This window comes from Lolium rigidum, chromosome 3, assembly GCF_022539505.1.
Source record: "Lolium rigidum isolate FL_2022 chromosome 3, APGP_CSIRO_Lrig_0.1, whole genome shotgun sequence".
NCBI classification, from domain to species: Eukaryota; Viridiplantae; Streptophyta; class Magnoliopsida; order Poales; family Poaceae; genus Lolium; species Lolium rigidum.
This window is the reverse complement of record NC_061510.1, coordinates 74257884-74267687: the sequence shown is the minus strand read 5'-3', so window position 1 is coordinate 74267687 and position 9804 is coordinate 74257884. Positions and strand designations below refer to the sequence as shown.

The window sequence follows — 9804 nt, the reverse complement described above, 5'->3', positions numbered from 1 at the left end:
GTAGTGTCCTAAGAGAGTCTAGAACATTCTATTGAAGTGCTGGAATCTGAGTTAGTATCTTAGCAGAGTCTGGAGTATTCAAGGGAGTGCTGGTATAGTAGTAGTGTCTAGATTATTCTAGTGTATGAGTGAAGATGTAAGCCTAAGTTGAGCTATATATAAGAGGGTGTGGAGGTCCAATGGACTATCCCATCCAAAATTTCTCTCCTAAAATCAACATGGCATCAGAGCTTAGGTTTCGGTCCTGCTAGCCACCACCAACAGCCCCATCATCTGACCACCTCCGAGCAAACAAGTTCTTCATTCGACCAAAAAAAATCACCATTGAGTTGTAGACATTCAGGCGGCGGGAGGCCGCATCAGGTGCTCTACGTGGGCTGTGGCCATCTCACACAGCGATGTGAGTTGTGTGAGATCGGTGGCTGCGCACGTGGGGAGAAAGAAGAGTAGTTTTTGGTGGAGGTGTGGCAGTGTAGATGGCAAGCAACGAGCTTGGGGTGATGGCAGAGATTGTGTTGCTGGAGTTGTCCAAGGGTTGATGAAAGAGATGGTGAGGTGGAAGACATGTGAAGTTCAGGAGAGTGTGGATAGCTGACCGGCGAGGTGAGACGGCTGTGGCTCTGTAGGAGCTGTTGTTGAGGTGAGGCAGCCGTGTTGGAGAGGTGGAAGACATGTGAAGGTCAGGAGAGTGTGGATAGCTGACCGCTGAGGTGAGATGGTTGTGGATCTGTAGGAGCTGTTGTTGTGGTGAGGCAGCCGTGTCGAAGAGGTGGGAGACATGTGAAGGTCAGGAGAGTTTGGATAACTGACCGGTGAGGTGAGGCGGCTGTGGCTCTGTAAGAGTTGTTGAGGTGAGGCATCTGTGTTGGAGAGGTGGAAGACATGTGAAGGTCAAGAGAGTGTGGGTAGCTGACCGGTGAGGTGAGGTAGTTGTGGCTCCATAGGAGCTGTTGTTGAGGTGAGGCAGCCGTGATTCTGTGGGAACCGGATATGAATGATGCACAAGCTGATGATGGAAGGCGTGTGGTGCTTCCGTTGTAGGCGCAAGTGTGAGAAGGTGCATGGTTGGAGAGGCAACGGTGGCCCAACGCAAGTGGGGTTGGAGCTGGCTAGCTTGATGCAGAGTTGGTGCACGGTGATGGTTATGGATCACGTGAGGCGGAGCTTGGATGGTCGGAGTTGAATGGGCGCTTAACGACCAATGAAGGAAGAGCTATAATAAAATGCTCACAGGCATTGTTTTGTGCTTGTAATATAGATGCATAGTGATCGTAGCAAGAGTCATGGAGTTGTAGCAAGATGGCCATGATGCTTGAGTTAGTGTAGTAGTAGTACTCTGGTAGAATCTAGAGTACTCTAAGTAATGTTGGAGTCTTAGTATAATAGTAGTGTCCTAAGAGAGTCTAGAACATTCTATTGAAGTGCTGCAATCTGAGTTAGTATCTTAGCAGAGTCTGGAGTATTCAAGGGAGTGTTGGTATAGTAGTAGTGTCTAGATTATTCTAGTGCATGAGTGAAGATCTAAGCTTAAGTTGAGCTATATATAAGAGGGTGTGGAGGTCCAAGGGACTATCCCATCCAAAATTTCTCTCCTAAAATCAACAGATAGTATGCTCGGATGATGCACTTTGTAAAGTATAATTAAAGAGGTAACAAAAGTAAGTCCTAGCTCTTAGTAAATTGTAGAGTAAGCTCTGAAGGACAATTCAATCAAATGAAATCTCTAAACTAAGACGAAGATACACAACAGTTGTTTAAATCATGTTGTGCTGATGTTTCATCAGGTGGATGCAAACAGATTTATCACTTTATCAGGCCCAAGGTAGAGAAACAATTCATTGAAAAGTTCAAAATTTTGACGCAAAAGCTGTATTCTGTGAAAACATTTAATGAGGTTCTCTCTGTTAATTTATTTTATGAAATTCATTTTGATCAGTTCAGAGTTGGAATCAGGAAACGGAAGGGAAAAAAATTGTTGCAGCAAACAATGCATTGAAAGACCAATCTGTTAATGCAAGAATTAGCAAATACTTAATATGGATATTGGATGAATCACAATATGGCCTCAATAAGATGAAAGAAGATACTTTGCCATGGGACAACATTGTGAAGGTAACACAAAGGTCTATTTTTTTTTTTCTTATTCTGAAGTTCTTAGAGTCCCATGCCTAGAAATCCCATACTCATGTTTTAATTCTCGCCATTATAATATACATGAGCGCGAGTTAACTGATTAACTGGCCGATTTCCTGAACACTGCATGTTAAGTTTCTTAGACACGTCTATTGTCAAAGCATTGGCATGTGCATCTGGTTGGATAGAAGTCCTTTGGTACTTGCGCTATTGTGCTTTGCCAACTGTGATTATTTCTTTAATAATTTCTTAGCCCAGTGTGAGTTTTTCTTTTATTTTTTAGTTTATTTTCTATGGAAAATACAACGATCCTGAGGTACTGAATTTCAATTTGTTGAGAACAAACCACCAGTATTAGTTTGCAGTTAGTAATAATGCCACGTTTCTAACAGCAATGAAGGTTTTTCCACGTGTTTCTGCTCCTCTTTTTTAATTATAATTAAGCTGGTTCATAAGTCTGGAACTAACATTATCCTCTGAACTTTTAGGGTCTAGCAGCACAGTTGGCTTCCCTAGCAACGCAGCAACATTTTTGGGGGATGGTGCAACAGTTTCCTGGTTGCAGTATGCTGAGCTTCTTTTTAGGTTATTTTAGGCGGAGTCAGTCGATATGTTGGTAGATCTGGCTTGTATATTAGTCAGTGTCACAACGATCTAGGGGTACATATTCCCAATGGCTATGCTAGAAACAAATCTTAGTTACAGAAGGTTTCTATTTTTCCGTAAAACTTTCTCTTCTCCCCACCACCCCAACTTGTTGTGTGCTCAATGGATGGTGGAAAAGATGAATCTACACCAATATCTATGTCACGTGATATTATTTGACCTACAGTTGTAGAACACGAGTAGACCAATTCTGAAGTTGGCACTGTAATTAGCACAGCATAGTGATGTATGGATCTGACGAACCAAACTTAATCCGTTCAGTTGTATATTGATGCCAGATGAGCATCAATTTGACAGCAAATTCTTGATAGCTCTTGATTGTTCATTCATTTGTTTATCTGAAATGGATCCTTACATAAAGATCGTCCATACGGGGGTTTCATGGATGGTAAAAGGTTTGCTTGTTAGATGGTGGTGCGAGTAAGGCTGCTGTTACACTTCAATCCAAGTGCAAGCAGCAGCCTTCTCGATCCTTCTTGCAGCCATCGTCTCCCTGACAGAACAAGCATCCTCCCACTGTCCTGCAGCAGCCATCGACTTGGACATGAGCGCGTACGTGCCCCCTCCGGCGTCCACTTCTCCGTGGAGAAACCTCTCCCAGAATCGTTCGCCGGAGGCGCCGTTCACTTTACTCGAGCTTGCATAGGAGCAGTAAGCTCCAAGGACTTGCCGATCGCGTTTCATAGGCATCCGCCTGAAGATTTCTGCAGCTCCGTCAAGGTGCCCGGCTCGGCCGCAGGCGTCGAGCACGCAGGTGTAGTGCTCCCTCCACGGCGCGACGCCGTACACCCTCCTCATGGCGCCCAAGATGTGCAGCGCCTGGTCCGCCAGCCCGACATGGCAGCAGGCATAGAGCAACGCCAGGAACACGGCGCCGTCCGGCCGAACCCCGCGGCGCAGCATCAGAGAGAAGAACTGCAGCGCCTCCCTGCACCGGCCGTGCACGGCCATGGCCCTCATGACAGTGCCCCAGGACACCAGGTCCTCCTTGTCCGGGAGCAGGTCGAACACCTCGAACGCCAGCCGGGCCTCTCCGCACTTGGCGTAGGCGTCGATCAGCGCGTTGCCGACGACCTGCTCGCCGCCGAGCCCTCGCTTCAGCGCGTACGAGTGCAGCACCTTGCCACATGCCAGAGAGCCGGTGCACGCCACGGCGTGCAGGACGCTGACCACGGTGGCCTCGTTCGGCGCGGCCTCCCTGTCGGAGAGCATCGCCCGGAACATGGCGACGGCGTCCCGCGGGCTGCCGCTCCTCGCGAGGCCCCACACCATCGCGGTCCAGGAGCAGACGTCTCGCTCTGGCATTCCGTCGAACAGGCGGCGCGCGGTGCGGAGGTCTCCGCACTTGGCGTAGACGTCCAGCACGGCGTTGTCCAGGATCGGGTTCGCGCCGGGCCCGCCGCCTCGCCGGAGCCAGAACCCGTGGATGGCCCGCCCCAGCGTGAGGCTCCGCAGCCTGGCGCAGGCCGGGAGGACGCTCGCGAGCGTCAGCGCGTTCGGCGCCGCGTCCATCCTGGCCAACTCCGCGACGGCCTCCGCCGCGCGCCCGCTCCTCGCCAGCGCCGAGATGCGCTTCGTCCACCATACGACGTCTCCCGATGAACGGACCATTCATGGCAAGTGTTCTGACGCGGATCACTTGTTCAAGACTTATTACAGAGGATCTTGCAAAAAAAAAGGACTTATTACAGGGGACGAGCCTATCTACATATAGTGTCATTGTACTTGCGGAAAGTTGTGCATATCTGCCGAAGAACGGACTACGCATCATTTTTTTTTTGAACAAGGGTGCCCCGGGCGAGGAAGCTTCTCATTAAATCGAAACGGAGGAGGTACAGAAGATTAAAAAGGACCCCATAAGATCTAAAAGCACATATAGGTCCCTAGCATTTGCAGAAAAGACCTCACTGAGAGATGAAGAAATGCAATCAGGCCCTTCTCTTTCCCCGCCGTCGAGCCAGAGGTCTGCTACGCCGCCGTCATGCGAAGAGGCGAGGACGAAACCACTTGCCTCTACGCAGCCGTAGTATGCGACTGCAAACCTCAATAAGGACCTCACAACGGAGGTTGATTCGCCGGCATCCGTCGCCAGCAATTGGATAGGCCATGGAGTGGCCTTGGATCTGCTCAATAAAATTGCTTCCCACCTCTGATAAGGACCGCAGAAGACAACATCACCAACACCGTCTTCATCTTCCTCCTCGCCGCCACGGCCGGCCAGGTTGATGTTGAGGACGTCGAGGACGCTGCTTTGCATCCAACCGTGCTTATTGCCGAGGGCCTTGGCAAGAGGAGCAAACGAAATCCACCCCCACCTTAGGGGCTTGATCTCCTCACTTCCCGGCTGCTCTCCGATGTTGCACGAAAACACCAGATGAGCAAGGCCCCTGCTCCTCCCTGGTTGCCACCTGACCCAAATCCTCCCTCCCCACTCCTCACCACCACGGCCGGCTAGCGAGAGAGGGATGGAAAGGCCAAAGGCAAAATCCAGAAAAAAGAAGCAGAACATGAGCTTATTGATGGAGATTCGTGGGGAGGAAACCAGCGCCGCCGTCTCCGACCACCGGAGCACCTCGCCGCGCCGCCACCGCCTCCAAACGCACCAGATCTTGCTCAAAAGAAATGGTGCTCTACTCCAAAACGCCGGCATCTCGCCGCAAAACCTACATCTACACCTACCAGCTACTCCGGCGCATCCCCCTCCCCGTCTCCGGCCGGCTGAGCCGCCGGAGAAGGGTTGGGTTCGGCCCGATCTTGCGAGATCTGAGGGCAGAGGACGGGGGCGGAGAGAGAGGGGGTGGAGGGGAAAGTCGCCGACTTGCTAGCAGTATGCATTATTCATTAGGAGCAAACTAGGAAGTGTGGCGCGGCGCACCGTGTGGCACATAGTTTTGGCATGTGGCGCTAGTAGGTTAAGAAATTGATAGTATATATTAGGACAACTTATATTGCATTCTGTACCGATGAGAAGAAATCTTATTGATGGACACGCCTGAGTGGCGTGGAAGACACTGTGGGGTGATATGGTGTTGCATCGCAGCGATGTATAAAAGGCCAGAGTAGTAGATTATTATGTTGAATGTAGATGGGCTGCAGCCCAGTAAGGCAGCCTATATAGTCTACGATTTCTAAAATCTCAATGTCCATCACGTTCCAAGTGAGTGAGAATAGAAGAAGCCCTCGCGCACTCCTCCTCCGCCCGCTCCGCCTCGTCACGCATGTCGCGTTTCGTGACTCGAGTTCGAGTTCGAGACACACTTAAGGAAGCCTAAATTTTTGCTTGGTGCACCAACTGTGTTGGGTACGTGTCGACCTGCATGTGCATGCTCGCCGCGTGTCCCTGGCTTCCTACGCGTGGCAACGCGGTCGGGTCGGGTCGGCTTCCCAGGCTATACAAGGAGACAGATCAGATCTAGAGAAATATACAGCTCTCAGAACTCTCTAGTCCATCTCTCTCGCGAAGTTTCTTTCGTTGTGCTACTCTCTAGTCTTCCCCATCCCGGCGACTGCGTGCACAGCCGTCCGGGAGAGCAGGCCTCCGAAACTCCGTCCGTTGAGATCCTACACCGGGAGACGGGCAATAAGGTTTTTGGGGAGCGTCTCGGCGCGATTGCTCGCTGTTGTTCGTGATCTTCTTCGCCGGTTCGACTGCTTTATCGACAGATCCGACTACACCATGGGCGACATCAACAATACCCATGGCGGTGGTGCTGCTGCTGGTGCGACCTTCCCGGTCGCGATGTACGTGTTCTTGCACTGCTACTTGTTCCATGTTCAGATCTGATGCATGTGCTTAGTCTGATTTGTGTGGTTAAGTATGCTTGTGCATCTGTAATGTTGCTTTCAGTAATTAAACTCACACGGAAATTGCCTAATAATCTAACAATCCAAAAACCTTATTTGCTTAGTCAATTTTCACCAGTACGGTTTTGCTTCTTGCGCTTAAAGCCGAGCCCGTTCTACGGGTTCTCATTTCAAGAGATGGCGGAATAAGACCCTCTTGTGGCTCACTTCTATGGGCGTGCATCGAGTTGCGGAAGGTACTCCCGGAGGTCCGCTTACTCACGAAGAGGATAAAGCGTTCGGGGATGCCACGAGTAATCTTTGTGGGTGCCGTCCTAAGTGTGTTTGGAGACAAGTTGGTTGATGCTTATACGCACATCCGAAATGGGAAGGAAGCTGTGGGATGCCTTTGGACGCTAAGTTTGGTGTTGCCGATGCTGGGAGGTGAAGCTGTATGCTATGGAGCGGTTCAATGACTACGGAATGGTTGAGAACCGATCCGTAGTAGAACGGGCTCATGAGATACGGATCATGGCAAAGGAACTTGAGCTCCTCAAGTGTGTGCTACCGGACAAGTTTGTCGCGGGATGCATTGTCGCTAAGCTTCCCCCTTCATGGAGGAACTTTGCCACTTCTACGAAACATCGGAGGCATGAGTTCTCCGTTGAGAATATCATGGGCTCTCTGGATGTTGAGGAGAAGGCGACGGCAAAAGACAAACACACTGGAGGAACCGATGGACGTTCTGCTGCCAATATGGTGCAGAAAAATGCCCACAAGTCCAAGGGAAAGAACAAGGTAGTCTCCCAGACTACCAACTTCAAGAAGAAGGGGAAAACGGAGAAGAAAGATCCTTGCTGGGTGTGTGGCGAGACTGGCCATTGGGCTAATCGCTGTCCACAACGCAAATGAAAGAAATGTCAAGATGGACAGAACTCAAATTCGTCGGCATGGTCATTGGCAACACGAGAGGAAGGAACTACGAGGGTATGGTAATATATTACCTACTTGTTCTTTCGGTGTTTCAGCCCACGAAATGGTGGGTTGATACGAGTGCCAATGTTCATGTGTGTGCTGACATCTCCATGTTTACCTCTTAACGGGCCCGAGGTTCCTCGGTAATGATGGGGAATGGGTTACATGCTACTGTTCGTGGTGTTGGCACGGTAGATGCGAAGTTTACTTCGGAAAGATCGTGCAAGCTGAAGAACGTCTTTGCATGTCCCTTCTATCAACAAGAATCTCGTTAGTGGCTCCCGTCTTATGAAAGATGGGTTTAAGTTGGTGTTTGAGTCCAATAAAGTTGTACTGTCTAAGTATGGAACTTTTGTTGGTAAGGGCTATGAATGTGAGAGAATGTTTCGCTTCTCTCTAGAAGACTTCTGTGATAATGTTGTGAACCATGTAAGCACTAGTGTTAATGAAACTAATGTTTGGCATTCACGACTTTGTCATGTTAATTTCGGTTGTATGACGCGGCTTGCTGATATGAGTTTAATTTCGAAATTCACCTTTGTCAAAGGCTCTAAGTGCCATACTTGTGTGCAAGCAAAGCAGCCTCACAAGCCTGCGAAGGAAAGAAACTTGGCACCACTAGAGCTCATACATTCAGATCTATGTGAGATGAATGGTGAGTTGACAAGAGGTGGAAAGAAATATTTCATGACTTTGATTGATGATTCCACTAGGTATTGTTATGTGTATCTCCTGAAAATTAAAGATGAGGCTCTTGATTTCTTCAAATTCTATAAGGCTGAAGTTGAGAATCAACTTGAAAGAAAGATAAAAAGGGTTCGGTCCGATCGTGGTGGAGAGTACTTTTCTAACGAGTTCAATTTATTCTGTGCGGAACATGGTATAATCCATGAGAGGACGCCTCCCAATTCCCCACAATCCAATGGGATTGCGGAAAGGAAAAACCGTACTCTAACAGATTTGGTTAACACCATGTTAGATGTTTCGGGTTTATCCAAGGAATGGTGGGGGGAGGCTATATTGACTTCATGTCATGTCCTAAACCGTGTTCCAACCAAGAATAAAGAGATTACCCTTTATGAGGAATGGGAAAAGAAAAGACCAACACTCTCCTACCTACGAACTTGGGGCTGTTTGGCTAAAGTGAATTTGCCAATCACCAAAAAGGGAAAGCTTGGACCAAAAACCGTGGACTGTGTCTTTCTTGGCTATGCTGCCCATAGCATTGCTTATAGATTTCTTGTGGTGAAATCTGAAGTGGACGACATGAATGTTGGCACCATCCTTGAATCAAGAGATGCTACATTCTTTGAGGATATATTTCCTATGAGAGATATGCATGGCATGTCTAGTTGGGAATCTGATCCAATACATGAAACTCCTATGGAGTCTGATGAGGAATACGATGATGAGAGTTCAGATTCCGATGAAGATGACAATGAAGCTCCCACAAGGAGTAAGAGACAAAGGATCTGCAAAGTCTTTTGGTAATGATTTCATTGTGTATCTTGTGGATGATACTCCCACTACCATTTCGAAGCTCTCGCATCTCCTGATGCAGACTACTGGAAGGAAGCGGTTCAAAGCGAGATGGATTCCATCTTGGCTAATGGAACGTGGGAGTTAACTGAGCGTCCTTATGGGTGCAAACCTATAGGATGCAAATGGGTATTTAAGAAGAAGCTTCGAGCTGATGGTACTATTGAGAAGTACAAGGCTCGTCTTGTAGCCAAAGGCTATACCCAAAAGGAAGGCGAAGATTTCTTCGATACCTACTCACATGTGGCGAGATTGACCACCATTCGAGTACTACTGTCGTTGGCTGCCTCACACGGTCTTCTCGTTCATCAAATGGACGTTAAGATGACTTTCCTAAATGGAGAGTTGGACGAGGAAATTTACATGGAACAGCCTGATGGTTTCGTACTAGAAGGTCAAGAAAGAAAGGTGTGTAAATTAAAGAAATCTTTGTATGGTCTCAAACTAGCACCCAAACAATGGCATGAGAAGTTTGAAAGAACTTTGACATCTATGGGCTTTGTTGTCAATGAAGCTGACAAATGTGTGTACTACCGCCATGGTGGGGGTGAGGGAGTTGTCCTATGCTTGTATGTGGATGACATACTAATTTTTGGGACAAGTCTCAAAGTGATTGAGGAGGTAAAAACGTTCTTATCTCAGTGTTTCGAGATGAAAGATCTTGGAGAAGCTGATGTTATATTGAACATCAAGTTATTGAGAGATGAG

The 9804-nt window shown here is 48.4% G+C and overlaps 1 protein-coding gene across 1 annotated transcript; it reads right to left on the bottom strand.

Moving 5' to 3' along the window:
- Nucleotides 1-2823: 2823 nt before the first annotated feature.
- Nucleotides 2824-4410, bottom strand: LOC124695042 (putative pentatricopeptide repeat-containing protein At3g05240). The gene has a single exon (XM_047227939.1). It carries the CDS (start codon nt 4408-4410, stop codon nt 3232-3234), a length of 1179 nt encoding a protein of 392 aa, XP_047083895.1. The 3' UTR covers nt 2824-3231.
- Between the last annotated feature and the right edge of the window lie 5394 nt (nt 4411-9804).

Excerpts from the sequence above, each read along its gene's own strand:
- LOC124695042 (XM_047227939.1), bottom strand. The coding sequence starts at position 4,410 with ATGGTCCGTTCATCGGGAGACGTCGTATGGTGGACGAAGCGCATCTCG.